This window comes from Thunnus thynnus, chromosome 4 (genome assembly GCF_963924715.1).
Source record: "Thunnus thynnus chromosome 4, fThuThy2.1, whole genome shotgun sequence".
Taxonomy (NCBI): domain Eukaryota; kingdom Metazoa; phylum Chordata; class Actinopteri; order Scombriformes; family Scombridae; genus Thunnus; species Thunnus thynnus.
In genome coordinates this window covers 8,109,943-8,126,248 of record NC_089520.1, presented here as the reverse complement: position 1 = coordinate 8,126,248, position 16,306 = coordinate 8,109,943, and the positions used below count along the sequence as shown (strand labels likewise).

General features: G+C 39.4%; 3 protein-coding genes across 3 annotated transcripts; all 3 read left to right on the top strand.

The window, feature by feature from the left end:
• The first annotated feature begins 3,425 nt into the window (after positions 1-3,425).
• LOC137181053 (nuclear factor 7, ovary-like) lies at positions 3,426-8,016 on the top strand. Its single transcript, XM_067586404.1, has one exon. It carries the CDS (start codon positions 5,341-5,343, stop codon positions 6,784-6,786), a length of 1,446 nt encoding a protein of 481 aa, XP_067442505.1. The 5' UTR covers positions 3,426-5,340; the 3' UTR covers positions 6,787-8,016.
• A 43-nt stretch (positions 8,017-8,059) lies between these two features.
• Positions 8,060-10,636, top strand: LOC137181054 (E3 ubiquitin-protein ligase TRIM39-like). The gene has a single exon (XM_067586405.1). The coding sequence runs from the start codon at positions 8,067-8,069 to the stop codon at positions 9,510-9,512; it is 1,446 nt and encodes a 481-aa protein (XP_067442506.1). The 5' UTR covers positions 8,060-8,066; the 3' UTR covers positions 9,513-10,636.
• A 3,448-nt stretch (positions 10,637-14,084) lies between these two features.
• Positions 14,085-15,817, top strand: LOC137182227 (E3 ubiquitin-protein ligase TRIM35-like). The gene has a single exon (XM_067588555.1). It carries the CDS (start codon positions 14,139-14,141, stop codon positions 15,582-15,584), a length of 1,446 nt encoding a protein of 481 aa, XP_067444656.1. The 5' UTR covers positions 14,085-14,138; the 3' UTR covers positions 15,585-15,817.
• The last annotated feature ends 489 nt before the right edge of the window (positions 15,818-16,306 follow it).

Below are 16,306 nucleotides of genomic sequence, written 5' to 3'. Positions count from 1 at the left end.
TAAAATGAAGGTTTAAAATATATTAAAAAAATAAATAAAGAATAGAGAATGTTAGGAATATAGTGTGCATGGTTGAAATGGTATAGAGGCATTGAAAAACTGTAGCAGCATTCATGAACATGGATTGTGCAAAAGATATAAACATATATTTGGCTAATGTAGTTCCACTTAATAAATCCGCCTCCTAATAATCTGAATAAAACTGTAAGAAACATTAACGTAAAAGACGCTTATATTTGAATAACAGAAAGCCAAACAGATAGATGACATTAACAACGTGTTGGTCAAGTCAAGTCAGTTTTATTTGTATATTTCAATAACAAAAATCACAGATTTGCTTCAGGGGGTTTTACAGTCTGTACAGCAATATCTCCTGCTGCATCTTTCTCTACCTTTGTTTCCTGTCATCTCTTTTGCTATAATAAAGGACTAACGTTTTTAAAAAGCACAACAACGTGTTGTCAATGTGCAAACAACATGTGATTTCACATGTTTTTGGCCTCCTTGACTTATCGTATATTTGCCATCACACTTTTATTTAACGCCCGTTCAACTGAGGTGTAGTCACGTGAATCAGATGGGTGTGTGTAATACATGCGTTCCATAACTGTGTGTCCAGTGTGTTCAAGATTCATCACCAGACCAAACTCAGGAATTCAACAGAGAGAGGCCACATAAAAGAGGGAATACTGGGAACAATGGAAACACTGGGATTACTGGACCACTGGAATACTGCAACTTCAACCTTCTGCTGATTCTACATTATAAAGACGAGTTTTAGAGGAGCTACGACTCAAAGTGAAAATAACATTAAGGGAACTTTCGAGACTGTGGAACTTAATCTGTCTGCTGTGTTTTCTGCTTCACACAGAGACAAAATGTTTTCTCAATCAGAAAACGATCTCTCCTGTCCTGTCTGTCAGGACATCTTTAATGATCCAGTTGTCCTGATATGCAGCCACAGCTTCTGTAAAAATGTGTGAAGAACTGTTGGAGAGAGAAACAAACTCAGGAGTGTCCAGTTTGTAAGGAAAGAAATTTATTGATTGATCCTCCTCATAACTTGGCATTAAGGAACCTGTGTGAGGCCTTCTTACTGGAGAGAGATCAGAGAGCTTCAGCAGGATTTGAGGATCTCTGCAGTCTGCACTCTGAGAAACTCAAACTCTTCTGTCTGGACCATCAGCAGCCAGTGTGTGTTGTCTGCAGAGATTCAAAAACACACAACAATCACAGATTCAAACCCATCAATGAAGCTGAATGAATGAAGCTCTGAGGGAGGAAGAGGAGCAGAAGAGTAAGATGATGAAGGAGAAGATAAAGGCTCTGAGCAGAGAGATAACAGCCCTGTCAGACACAATCAGAGCCACAGAGGAGGAGCTGAGCACTGAAGGCGTCTCATTCCTGCAGAACTACAAGGCTGCAGTGGAAAGAGTCCAGCAGCGCCCCCTGCTGGATGATCCAGAGCTGGTCTCAGGAGCTCTGATAGATGTGGCCAAACACCTGGGCAACCTGACCTTCAACATCTGGAACAAGATGAGGGAGATGGTCTCCTACAGTCCTGTGATTCTGGATCCAAACACTGCTCAGCCAAACCTTATCCTGTCTGAAGATCTGACCAGTGTGAAATGTGGAGAGAAACAGAGGCTTCCTAAAAACCCAGAGAGGTTTGACTATCACCCCTGTGTCCTGAGCTCTCAGGGCTTTAACTCTGGGACTCACAGCTGGGACGTTGAGTTTAGACATGATAAATTCTGGGGTGTGGGTGTGGTAAAGCAATCTGATCAAAAAAAGGGACAAATACCAACTGGATACTGGGAAGTGCATCTCCTTGATGGAAAATACACAGCAATCTCTCCGCCACTCTCTAATAAAGTTCTCTCAGTGAAGAAGAAGCTGCAGAGGATCAGAGTTCATCTGGACTGGAACAGAGGAAAACTGTCATTCTCTGATCCTTATACTAACACACACATACACACCTTCACACACACCTTCACCAATGTTTCCATACATCTGCACCATGAATGAACTCCCACTGGAGATATTACCAGTTACAGTCTGTGTAACAATGGAACAGCACACAGTCCCTTCATTTACAGGCTTGTGGCAAATTGTTGACAGGTTTTAGCTAAGCATGTCATTTATTCTTTTCAGGTTAAGTAAGGCTACTCAGAAATGCCATCATTTAGCATTTCAGTGATATTACACATGTAAATGTGTTGTTTTTTTGCCATTATGTCTACAGGTTGTCAACCATAGGCAAATAATGATAATGGGACACTCAAGCCTTATGTCTCTCAAAAGATTATACTGTCAAAAAATCTTTTAAGCATAGGTTTTTATTACTTGTACTGTTTGTTTTTTGTGGCTTTTCTTATTTCCAACCGTGATCAATATATATGTTGAGTCACTTGCTATGTCCCAGTGTCATACTACATACTAATTGTATACACTATGTACTATTATACTGTTCTTTATGAATCAAAATGTGACTTTGGAAATCAACCTTCACTTAAACAAAAAAAAACAAAAACAAAAACAATACACATTTTTTGTTCTCTGAGGCGCTTTTGCACAGTTCATTGTGGGACAACAATAGTAAACATCAACGATGCACACAAACATCAAGTATTTTTTGGTTTGCATACTGACTTGTTTGAGTACTTATCTGTGTCACTTTTCCAGTTCACTACATATACTGCTCATTTAAAAAATATATATATTTCTTTACATTTTGGAGAAACTGCACCATGAAAAGCTGCATTACTTGTTTACATTGTAGCTACAACAGTTTCTGGATTATTGTTGATACTGAAGAAAAAGACATTTGATGAAGGGGCTTTTCGATGTCTGTTCTGGTTTAAGTGAGTTATGACTCTGAGAAGAATTGATGCAGTTTTTGATGTGAAATGTATAAACTGATTACTAATGTAGAAAAAGAAGGAAGCAGAAGATAAGATAAGAAGAAGAAAACATGTATTTTTAGCCCTGAGAGATTCTCTGCTCGCACTCTGCAAGCCTGAAAAAGTCCCCGACCAATAAGAACATCAGAGTTTCCTCCTCCTCCTCTCATTCTGCAGCTTTTCATTGTGTGGTTCAGGTTGAATGTAGACCACAGAGGGCCAAACAGAGTCACACAGGGCACTGGGCATAAAAGAGCAAGGCAGGGCTGAAAGGTGCTAAACACAGACAGATTCAAGGATTCAAGGACCTTTATTGTCACCACAGTAACATTTATACTTTTCAGTTTCAAATGTTACCTATGAAGAAATGAAATTGCATTTCCCATTTTGGTAAAAAGGTAACATAAATGCAACAGGTATTCAAACTTAAGAAGAATTTCAAATGAATGTTTACAAAAATATTTTAAAAAGTAAATAAAGAATAGAGAATATAAAGAATGTAAAGAATATAGTGTGCATGGTTGAACTGGTATAGAGGCATTGAAAAACTGTAGCAGCATTCATGCCCATGGATTGTGCAAAAGATATATACATATATTCAGCTGATGTTCTACAATATGGGAATACAGAATAGACAGAGAGCAGTAGTGCAAGAGGATCAGGTGATCAATAACTGACCACACAACTTTATCGAAGTAAATAGTCCATAGTCCAAGAGTTCCACTTAATGTCCCGTCATTCAATACATGTGTTGTCAATACATTAACGTGTTAGCACATAGACAACATGTGGACAATATGTTACCAATAAATTGACAACATGTTTTAATTTTCATGTTTCAGCAAATCATTAACACATGACAGCAAATAAATGAATGAATAAGGTCATTTATTGCATCTCCAGTAGTTTTTATGATCAGTGAGTGTTTATAACACATTTAAGAAATTCTGCACATCTGAAATTTCTGTATATGCCAGCGTGTTTTCTCAACATACTTACTGTGTGAAGCTTTCACTTTGACAGTTTTTAACATTATTTTCATTCATAGTCTTCATACGCTGGGCAGAAGACATGTGTAAAGCCATCTAACTCTTGCCTCTCCACTAATAAATGTTTACGATCTGACGGTATTTCATAATCAAAGACAACTAGATAAGACATCATTGAAATCATTATTGTTTGCAGAATTAAAGTGAATCAGTTTCCAACAAGTACAGGCCAGTTTGTTGCAACAGGGAAGTATTATAAAACTTCAGACATAAAGGCACAATCCAAATACAGACAATTAGCCCCAGTATTGAATTGAAAACAGGATTGCAACCTGCTATCACTCTCAGACTGACTGAATGATCTTAATACAAGAAGTAAAGTTAAATATTCACATGAACTTAATCTAATTGTTTAAACCTTATTTTGACACTGCCAAAGCTTTATTTGGATCAGTAATGTAAAACTGATAAAAACACTGTAGTAAACTGATCATAATAATGATCTAATAATGATTTAATAATGTTTTGGATACAAGAAATAGTCGATCAAACTATTCAGCCAACACTAATAGTTTAAATACAATGCCAATAATGTGAAATTTCAAAATTACAGATGAAAACCTTTTAACTCTAGGCCGTCCTCATGTCCAGGCCCTGGCCTGGGTACTGAGTTTCATTATTTCCCTCACTATGACCCCACTGTTTGCCACCACGCTTTCATATAAAGCGTTTTCACCGCTGGGATCCGTCCTCTGCACGGCGTCCTCTCCCACCGGGAGCGTTTCAGAAGCGGAGCGTCTTGACCGCGGGGGACCCATCCGCCTTTTAAATTCAGTTGCACTGCTACTACAATAATTACGGCAGCCTAGTCAAAGCTGGAAAAAGCGCCATCAGGCTACCGTAATTACTACAGTAGCAGGGCAACTAAACTGCCCGATTTTGTTAACTTGCTCAGATTTCGTTAATTTGGTCATTTTCCTTGATTTTTGTGCTTCTACCAAGTTAAGTTGGCGACGTAGTTAAATGGTTTCTTTATTTGTATGTTTTAATTGTGTTTATTATTGATATACGATCGGGAGTCTGCGCAGGGTGTTTTATTTTGAAAATTTACCGGCTGCTCTATGCTGTTTCTGTGTCTGACGTCTTGCCAAGTTCGATCTACTCTGTGCAACTTGACCGCGGATGTATAATAAAGATATAAAATACATCCATATAATAATAAATCAGTTAGCTTGACGCGGCTACCTTCAAAAACACACTGGAACACTGGAAACACTGGGATTACTGGACTACTGGCATACTGCTACTTCAACCTTCTGCTGACTCTACATTATAAAGAAGAATTTTAGAGGTACGACTGAAAGTGAAAGTAACTTTAACGTACGTTGACTTTCGAAGAAGAGGAACTTAATCTGTCTGCTGTGTTTTCTGCGTCACACAGAGACAAAATGTTTTCTCAATCAGAAAACGATCTCTCCTGTCCCATCTGTCAGGACATATTTACAGATCCAGTTGTCCTGACATGCAGCCACAGCTTCTGTAAAGCATGTGTGCAGAACTGGTGGAGAGAGAAACAAACTCTGGAGTGTCCAGTTTGTAGGGAGAGACATTTATTGATTGATCCTCCTCATAATTTGGCATTAAAGAACTTGTGTGAGACCTTCTTACTGGAGAGGGATCGAAGAGCTTCAGGAGCGCCGGAGACTCGCTGCAGTCTGCACTCTGAGAAATTCAAACTCTTCTGTCTGGACCATCAGCAGCCAGTGTGTCTCATCTGTAGAGATTCAAAAACACACAGCAACCACAGATTCAGACCCATCAATGAAGCCGTACAGGGTCACAGAGAGGAGCTCCAGAAAACCCTGAAGATCTTACAGGAGAAACTGAAGCTCGTTAGAAAAGTTAAAAGAAACTGCCATCAAATAGCAGAACACATTAAGATCCAGGCCAGAGACACAGATAGGCAGATTAAGGAGCAGTTTAAGAAGCTTCAACAGTTTCTTCGAGAGGAAGAGGAGGCCAGGATCGCTGCTCTGTGTGAAGAAGAGGATCAGAAGAGTCAGATGATGAAGGAGAAAATTGAGACTCTGAGTAAAGAGATAGCAGCTCTTTCGGACATAATCACAGCTACAGAGGAGGAACTGAGAGCTGAAGACGTCTCATTACTGCAGAATTACAAGGTTGCAGTGGAAAGAGTCCAGCAGCGCCCCCTGCTGGATGATCCAGAGCTGGTCTCAGGAGCTCTGATAGATGTAGCTGAACACCTGGGCAACCTGACCTTCAACATCTGGAACAAGATGAAGGAGATGGTTTCCTACACTCCTGTGATTCTGAATCCAAACACCGCCGACCCAGAACTCATACTGTCTGAAGATCTGACCAGTGTGAGATGTGGAGAGAAACAGAAGCTTCCTGAAAACCCAGAGAGGTTTGACTATCACCCCTGTGTCCTGGGCTCTCAGGGCTTTAACTCAGGGACTCACAGCTGGGACGTTGAGGTTAGACATGATAAATTCTGGGGTGTGGGTGTGATAAATGAATCTGTTGGAAGCAAGGGACAAATAGCGGCTGGATACTGGGAAATAAGTCTCCTTAATGGAAAATACACAGCAGTCTCTCCGCCACTCTCTAATAAAGTTCTCTCAGTGGAGAAGAAGCTGCAGAGGATCAGAGTTCATCTGGACTGGAACAGAGGAAAACTGTCATTCTCTGATCCTGATACTAACACACACATACACACCTTCACACACACCTTCACTGAGAGGCTGTTTCCTTACATCGGCACCATGAATGAACTCCCACTGAAGATATTACCAGTAACAGTCTCTGTAACAATGGAACAGCACACAGTCCCTTCATTTACAGGCTTGTGGCCTGGTCCCTTCAGGTCCTAGATGGGCATACCATGTAATACTTTCAAGTTAAGTAAAGCTGCTCAGATATGCCATCATTTAGTAGAAGGAAAGGAACATTATTAAGGATGAAGCAGTAAGAGGAGAGTGAGATATTGATTTAAAAAGATGATTTGTAATGCTCAGGGTACACAAAATGATTTTCAGGGAAAAAAATGATAATCGGTATTAACCATGAAATGGAATTATCTATACATAATTGTATTGTGACTGAAAATGTTAAATTACTTATTTATAATTCTATGATTATGTTGATTAATGTTGATATAATGATGCTGTGTATGTATTTATACAAAAGATGTTTTACCCAATTTGAAGGGTTTTTTTTACCAGTATGTCCACAGTTTGTCAACACAGCAAATGTCTGTATATGAATGAATAGGGATTGATGTATATAAGTGTTCTGGGACAAACTGTGATGATAATGGGACACTCGGAGCCTTACTTCTGCCATAAAAAATGTACAAAAAATGTAAATCTTCTAAGCATAGGTTTTATGACTTCTATTGTCTATTTTTTTAAATTTCCATTTTTTCCACTTACTGTGTTCTAATTTCATACTACATAATAATTAATAATTAGTACATAAAATGTGGCTTCAGAAATCCACTGGTACTTTAACTTCATAAAAGCAAAAATGCCAAACAAGCAAAGTGTTTCCAGCTTCTCTAATGCCAGGTTTTCCTGCTTTTCTCTGCTTTATATAATTGTAAATGGAATATTTTTAGGTTTTAGGCAAAACAAGACATTTGAAGATGTCACCTTGGACTCTGGTAAATTATAACAGCAATTATATATATATATGTACAAAACCATTTCTAGGCCCTGGGTACTATTCCCCTCAATGACGCCACTGTTTGCCACCAAACTCATGTAAAGGCATGTTCACCTCAGGTGTAGTCATGTGCATCAGATGGGTGTGTGCAGTATGTGCGTACTGTTTTCCAAAACTGTTGGCATTATGTGACGTTGGTTAAATAGCACCACTGCCCTTTTTGTTCAGTGCGTTCAAGATTCATCACCAGACCAAACTCAGGAATTCCACAGAGAGAGGCCACATAAAAGAGGGAATACTGGGAACAATGGAAACACTGGGATTACTGGACTACTGGAATACTGTCACTTCAACCTTCTGCTGATTCCACATTATAAAGAAAAGTTTTAGAGGAGCTACGACTCAAAGTGAAAATGACTTTAAGGTAACTTTCGAGACTGTGGAACTTAATCTGTCTGATGTGTTTTCTGCGTCACACAGAGACAAAATGTTTTCTCAATCAGAAAACGATCTCTCCTGTCCTGTCTGTCAAGACATCTTTAATGATCCAGTTGTCCTGACATGCAGCCACAGCTTCTGTAAAGAATGTGTGAAGAACTGGTGGAGAGAGAAACAAACTCAGGAGTGTCCAGTTTGTAAGGAAAGAAATTTATTGATTGATCCTCCTCGTAACTTGGCATTAAAGAACCTGTGTGAGGCCTTCTTACTGGAGAGAGATCAGAGAGCTTCAGCAGGGTCTGAGGCTCTCTGCAGTCGTCACTCTGAGAAACTCAAACTCTTCTGTCTGGACCATCAGCAGCCAGTGTGTGTTGTCTGCAGAGATTCAAAAACACACAACAATCACAGATTCAAACCCATTGATGAAGCTGCACAGGATCACAAAGAGGAGCTCCAGAAATCCCTGAAGCCCTTAAAGGAGAAACTGAAGCTTTTTAACAAAGTTAAAGGAAACTGTGATCAAACAGCAGAACATATTAAGGTCCAGGCCAGAGACACAGAGAGGCAGATTAAGGAGCAGTTTAAGAAGCTTCACCAGTTTCTACAAGAGGAAGAGGAGGCCAGGATCGCTGCTCTGTGTGAGGAAGAGGATCAGAAGAGTCAGATGATGAAGGAGAAGATTGAGACTCTGAGCAGAGAGATAGCAGCTCTGTCAGACATAATCAGAGCCACAGAGGAGGAGCTGAGAGCTGAAGATGTCTCATTCCTGCAGAACTACAAGGCTGCAGTGGAAAGAGTCCAGCAGCGCCCCCTGCTGGATGATCCAGAGCTGGTCTCAGGAGCTCTGATAGATGTGGCCAAACACCTGGGCAACCTGACCTTCAACATCTGGAACAAGATGAAGGAGATGGTCTCCTACACTCCTGTGATTCTGGATCCAAATACTGCTCAGCCAAACCTTATCCTGTCTGAAGATCTGACCAGTGTGAGACGTGGAGAGAAACAGAAGCTTCCTAAAAACCCAGAAAGGATTGATAATTACTCCTGTGTCCTGAGCTCTCAGGGCTTTAACTCTGGGACTCACAGCTGGGACGTTGAGTTTAGACATGATAAATTCTGGGGTGTGGGTGTGGTAAATGAATCTGTTGGAAGCAAGGGACAAATAGCAGCTGGATACTGGGAAATAAGTCTCCTTAATGGAAAATACACAGCAGTCTCTCCGCCACTCTCTGATAAAGTTCTCTCAGTGAAGAAGAAGCTGCAGAGGATCAGAGTTCATCTGGACTGGAACAGAGGAAAACTGTCATTCTCTGATCCTGATACTAACACACACATACACACCTTCACACACACCTTCACTGAGAGGCTGTTTCCTTACATCGGCACCATGAATGAACTCCCACTGAAGATATTACCAGTAACAGTCTCTGTAACAATGGAACAGCACACAGTCCCTTCATTTACAGGATTGTGGCCTGGTCCCTTCAGGTCCTAGATGGGCATACCATGTTATACTCTCAGGTTAAGTAAGGCTGCTCAGAACTGCCATCATTTAGCATCTTAGTTGTCAAAGAAACCAGAGAAATGCTACAGGAGGCCTCGGCACAGAGAGAGAGAAAAGATCCACAATCTGGAGGAATCTGGAAAAAGACAGAGGAGAGAAGGTGGAAACCAGACCTGATCATCGCCTACCTGAACTGCATGTGTCCAATACCTGGCATGACATCACCATAAGACAGTCAAAGGCCCAAAGGAGGAAAGGAACATCATAGAGGATGAAGCAGTAAGAGGAGTGAGGTATTGATTTAAAAAGATGATTTGTAATGCTCAGGGTACTCAAAATGATATTCAGGGAAAAAAATGATAATTGGTATTAACCATGAAATGAAATTATCTATACATGATTGTATTTTGACTGTGATACATATCAAGCAAACAAGCAAAGTGTATGTATATCTGTTTTATATAATTGTAAATGGAATATTTTGGGGTTTTAGACAAAACAAGACATTTGAAGATGTCACCTTGGACTCTGGTAAATTATAACAGGGATTTTATATATATGTACAAAATAACATTTTTCTCTACTATTACCATTGTGCAGCTTTTTGGGTGAAATGCATAAACCATTTACTAATAGAGAAAATGAAATAAGCAGAAGTTAAGAAGAAATCATTTCATATTTTTAGGATTTTTCGTCAGTGATTTGAATCCTGCACTATCGGTTTGTAAGAGTTTTCATTACTTTATTTTAAATAGTGGACACTTAGATTCAGGCTTAATTATAAACTTACCGTAAATTACTGTGCATTGGTTCAGGGCTTGGATTTTGTCCTGACATGGATTGTGGATTGTGGGACCTTATACACACAGATGTGCACCTTTCTAAACTATATCCAGTCAATTCAGTTTGCCACAGGTGGAATCACATCAAGTTGTAGACACACCTCAAGGATAATTAAAGCAAAAAGGATGCAACTGCCCACAATTAGGAGTGCTACAGCAAAGGGTCTGAATACTTTCTGAATCCACTGTAAACTTTACATTATTGTGTTTCATAGTTGTTTTATTAATGTTTTATTGTGATTCTAAATCAACTTATATATTATAAATAAACTTTATTTGTACTTAAGCTCATTTCCAGTTTTCAATTTTTGTTGCTAATATGCTTCCACAGTAAATTACAGAAGTTGAGAGCAGCTGTGGTCGTTGAGAATATTGTTTGACGTCTTTATCTATCACAAGTTTTCATAAAGTAAATAATGCTGCTCATATTTAGGTTCCTATACTGCATGTTTATATTCATCTAAAAATAATTAGCAACCACAGCTGCTTGAAGCCCTCGCAGAAAAAAATAATATACCAGCTAAGTTTTTCTTTTAATCTTTCAAACTTGTCACCTCCAGGTTGTAATTCAGGCTTTTTATTATATATTTATAATCTCCAGAACCAAAGAAGACACTATTAGTGCTGCGACGATTGGTTGATTCTTCTCAAATGTTTCTGTTTTCTGGTTTCTTTAGTCCTCTGTGATAGTAAAGTGAATATTTTTGGGTTGTGGACTGTTGGTCAGGATAAAACTAGATATTTGAGGCTTTGAGAAACAGCGATTGACATTTTTCACCATTTCCAGACATTTTATGACTCAAACAACTAATCGATTAATCAAGAAACTAATTGTTAGTTGCAGCTCTAGACATTAGACAGCTGTTCTCACAGGCTGAGTAGAATAACCATGACTAGTAAACTGATCTTCATGAGTAAAATCAGAGGAGTGGATCCAAAAAAAAAGAGCCGAGACGAGCTGTGGATGTGGTCAGTATATTATTCTCTTTAAAAAAAAAAGACTTCATTACAAGAATTAACTTCATTCATTCAGACACAGTAAAAGTCTTTGTATGTTCAGTGTTCTAAATACTGTTTGTCACTAACTGCGTAACAATTAGGAGCTACTGCGTTCAGTTCAGAGATCAATGTTGTTGATTATTTGGACAGACAGACGGCTGATTTCAACTGCTGCATGTGTTCATGGTCAGTCATGATAAGTCAAATATAGAAGACACATTATTACTGACCTCTGTACATCTGAACTGACAAAAACATGGACGACTGTGGCGAGGAGCTCCAGAAACCTTCAATAGCAAAGGTTTTTGTTTTGTTTTGTTTTTGACTGTATCAAGCGACTCCTTCATCCCTGTTGCACATTAAAATGATTAATTTTTACAACAATAATGAATCAAATCAAGAGCTAATTCATCTCCATTTGAATGTGTCTCAAACAAACTCTTCTTATATTAATTAATACACATGATTCAAAACGTCTTATGTTAAATTCAACAACGTTGGCCTATCAGTGAGTCTGTTGGTCCAACTCTTTGGTGAAGAATGAGATATTTTAGCAACTCTCAGAAGGATTGCCATGAAATTTGGTTCAGACATTCATGGTCCCCTGAGGATGAATAATAATGACGCTGGAGGTGCCGGACAAAGATTTCTCTCATATGTCAGTTCATGACAGGATACTTCTAAAAGTAAAGGGTGAATTCCCAACAGTCTCAGCTTGAGATGAATGCTAAAAGCATGCTAACATGCTAAGCGTTTATTATCTGCTTTCAATGATGAGCTTCAACCCTTCATCTTGAGTCACCAATTGAGGTTGAGCCAAATGCACAATGAAGCCAACTGTAACCCTGCCAGAAATGTAACCCTTGGGTCTCTGCAGTGGATGGGAACATGCTAGATTTAGTGCGTTAGCATGCTAACATGCTGAACGTTACATTATAACAGTAGCATGTTGACTGGTAAAAACAACCGGCAAAAACAGGATTTTCAGAGGGTGTTAACTTACTCTTTAAGAAACATTAGAACAAAAGAAAAATATGGTAAAACAATATATTATTTTTAAGTAGAATATCCCCAATGCAGTCTAACATCTAACTCAAATAACTGTAAACGTTCTTGATGAATTGCAGTTTGTTACAAAAAGCATTTTACATTTTGTTCACTTTTTACAGATCAGTAACCAGTTTGGCATTGAAGCGCATAGTTTTCATGATGAAAGAAAGAAGCTGTTGAGTTTACCAAGGCATCGAGACATAATCAACATATACTCTATGACTGATTAAAGTTGCACTAATCAATTTTTTTGTATAAAAATTCATCAAGTTGACACAAACATGACTCGGATGGGATGATAATGTTCCTCTGTGTCTGTTGTCTGCTTGCCTTTCCACAAAGAATTGTTTACTATCTGACTGTATTTCATAATCAAAGACAACTAAATAAGACATCACTGAATCCAACTTCAGAGACCTGAAGACACAATCCAAATACAGACAAACAATTGGCCCCAGTATTGAATTGAAAACAGAGGATCACAACCTGCTATCACTCTCAAACTGACTGAATGATCTTAATACAAGAAGTAAAGTTAAATATTAACATGAACTTAATCAAAGTTTTTAAACCTTATTTTGGATCAGTAATGTTTATAAACACAATTGTAAAACTGATCAAAACATTATAGTAAAATGATCATATTTCAAAAGTTGCTGAGAATCATTGTATATTACAAACATCTTAAAATTGTATAATATTGTGTAATACCTGATGTTACAAATCTCTTTTCAGTGTGAACTGCTGCAAATGACTACTTAAAATAACTTTTAGTAGCTACTTTATGAGCTCAGCTTGTCTAACATCCTCAGTAACATGAGAAGATGGTGATTATGAACATGCACTGATTCACTCTCTGTGGTTGTTTCTCAAACTGAAATGCTTCTTCATTTGTCAAGAAGCTAACTATTGTCAACAGCTGCTTTCCCTCTGATTGTTTTCTTTCTTTTCTCTTCTGATAGCCTGATTTTATTTTTTAAGTGACATTTAAGTGACATGATAGCATCAACTTCATCCAAATTCCTTAGTATTAGCACAATTACAGCGTCTGAAGACCCATTTGGAACCATTTTTGCCCACCCTACTGCAGGAGCAGACTACACTAGGCCCCTCAGAGGCTCTAATAATGTTTTAAATACAAGAAATAGTTGGTCAAACTATTTATTCAGCCAACACTTGATAGTTTAAATACAATGCTAATAATGTGAAATTTCAAAATTGCAGATAAAAACAATCTTTTAACTCCAGGCTTTCTGAGGGCCCTCTCCATGTCTGGGCCCTGAGTACTTAGTTTCACTATTACCCTCAATGACGCCACTGTTTGCCACCAAACTCATGTAAAGGCATGTTCACCTCAGGTGGAGTCATGTGCATCAGATGGGTGTGTGCAGTATGTGCATACTGCTTTCCAAAACTGTTGGCATTATGTGACGTTGGTTAAATAGCACCGCTGCCCTTTTTGTTCAGTGCGTTCAAGATTCACCTCCAGACCAAACTCAGGAATTCCACAGAGAGAGGCCACATAAAAGAGGGAATACTGGGAACACTGGAAACACTGGGATTACTGGACTACTGGAATACTGCCACTTCAACCTTCTGCTGATTCTACATTATAAAGAAGAGTTTTAGAGGAGCTACGACTCAAAGTGAAAGTAACTTTAAGGGAACTTTCGAGACTGTGGAACTTCCCCTGTCTGCTTTGTTTTCTGCGTTACACAGAGACAAAATGTTTTCTCAATCAGAAAACGATCTCTCCTGTCCCATCTGTCAGGACATCTTTAATGATCCAGTTGTCCTGACATGCAGCCACAGCTTCTGTAAAGACTGTGTGAGGAGCTGGTGGAGAGGAAAACAAACTCAGGAGTGTCCAGTTTGTAGGGAAAGACATTTATTCATTGATCCTCCTCGTAACTTGGCGTTAAAGAACCTGTGTGAGACCTTCTTACTGGAGAGAGATCAGAGAGCTTCAGCAGGGTCTGAGGATCTCTGCAGTCTGCACTCTGAGAAACTGAAACTCTTCTGTCTGGACCATCAGCAGCCGGTGTGTCTCGTCTGCAGAGATTCAAAAACACACAACAACCACAGATTCAAACCCATCGATGAAGCTGCACATGATCACAAAAAGGAGCTCCAGAAATCCCTGAAGATCTTAACGGAGAAACTGAAGCTTTTTAAAGAAGTTAAAGGAAACTGTGATCAAACAGCAGAACACATTAAGGTCCAGGCCAGAGACACAGAGAGACAGATTAAGGAGCAGTTTAAGAAGCTTCGACAGTTTCTACAAGAGGAAGAGGAGGCCAGGATCACTGTTCTGAGGGAGGAAGAGGAGCAGAAGAATCAGATGATGAAGGAGAAGATAAAGTCTCTGAGCAGAGAGATAGCAGCTCTGTCAGACACAATCAGAGCCACAGAGGAGGAACTGAGAGCTGAAGACGTCTCATTCCTGCAGAACTACAAGGCTACAGTGAAAAGAGTCCAGCAGCGCCCCCTGCTGGATGATCCAGAGCTGGTCTCAGGAGCTCTGATAGATGTGGCCAAACACCTGGGCAACCTGACCTTCAACATCTGGAACAAGATGAAGGAGATGGTCTCCTACACTCCTGTGATTCTGGATCCAAACACTGCTCAGCCAAACCTTATCCTGTCTGAAGATCTGACCAGTGTGAGACGTGGAGAGAAACAGAAGCTTCCTGAAAACCCAGAGAGGTTTGACCATCACCCCTGTGTCCTGAGCTCTGAGGGCTTTAACTCTGGGACTCACAGCTGGGACGTTGAGGTTAGACATGATAAATTCTGGGGTGTGGGTGTGGTAAAGCAATCTGTTGGAATCAAGGGACAAATAGCAGCTGGATACTGGGAAATAAGTCTCCTTAATGGAAAATACACAGCAATCTCTCCGCCACTCTCTAATAAAGTTCTCTCAGTGAAGAAGAAGCTGCAGAGGATCAGAGTTCATCTGGACTGGAACAGAGGAAAACTGTCATTCTCTGATCCTGATACTAACACACACATACACACCTTCACACACACCTTCACTGAGAGGCTGTTTCCTTACATCGGCACCATGAATGAACTCCCACTGAAGATATTACCAGTAACAGTCTCTGTAACAGTGGAACAGCACACAGTCCCTTCATTTACAGGATTGTGGCCTGGTCCCTTCAGGTCCTAGATGGGCATACCATGTGTATTACATACCATGTAATACTTTAAAGTTAAGTAAGGCTGCTCAGAAATGACATCATTTAGTATCTTAGTTGTCAAAGAAACCAGAGAAATGCTACAGGAGGCCTCGGCACAGAGAGAAAGAAAAGATCCACAATCTGGAGGAATCTGGAAAAAGACAGAGGAGGGAAGGTGGAAACCAGACCTGATCATCGCCCTACCTGACCTGCATGTGTCCAATACCTGGCATGACATCACCATAAGACAGTCAAAGGCCCAAAGGAGGAAAGGAACATTATTAAGGATGAAGCAGTAAGAGGAGAGTGAGGTATTGATTTAAAAAGATAATTTGTAATGCTCAGGGTACTCAAAATGATTTTCAGGGAAAAAATGATAATCGGTATTAACCATGAAATGGAATTATCTATACATGATTGTATTGTGACTGTGATTTAAAATGGCAAATTACTTATTCATAATTCTATGATTATGTTGATTAATGTTCATATAATGATGCTGTATATGTAATTATACAAAGGATGTTTTACCCAATTTGAGGGTTTTTTTCTTACCAGTATGTCCACAGTTTTTCAACACAGCAAATGTCTGTATATGAATGAATAGGGAGTGATGTATATAAGTGTTCTGGGACAAACTGTGATGATAATGGGACACTCGGAGCCTTACTGCTGCAAAAAAAAAGTACCATCACAAAAATCTTCTAAGCAT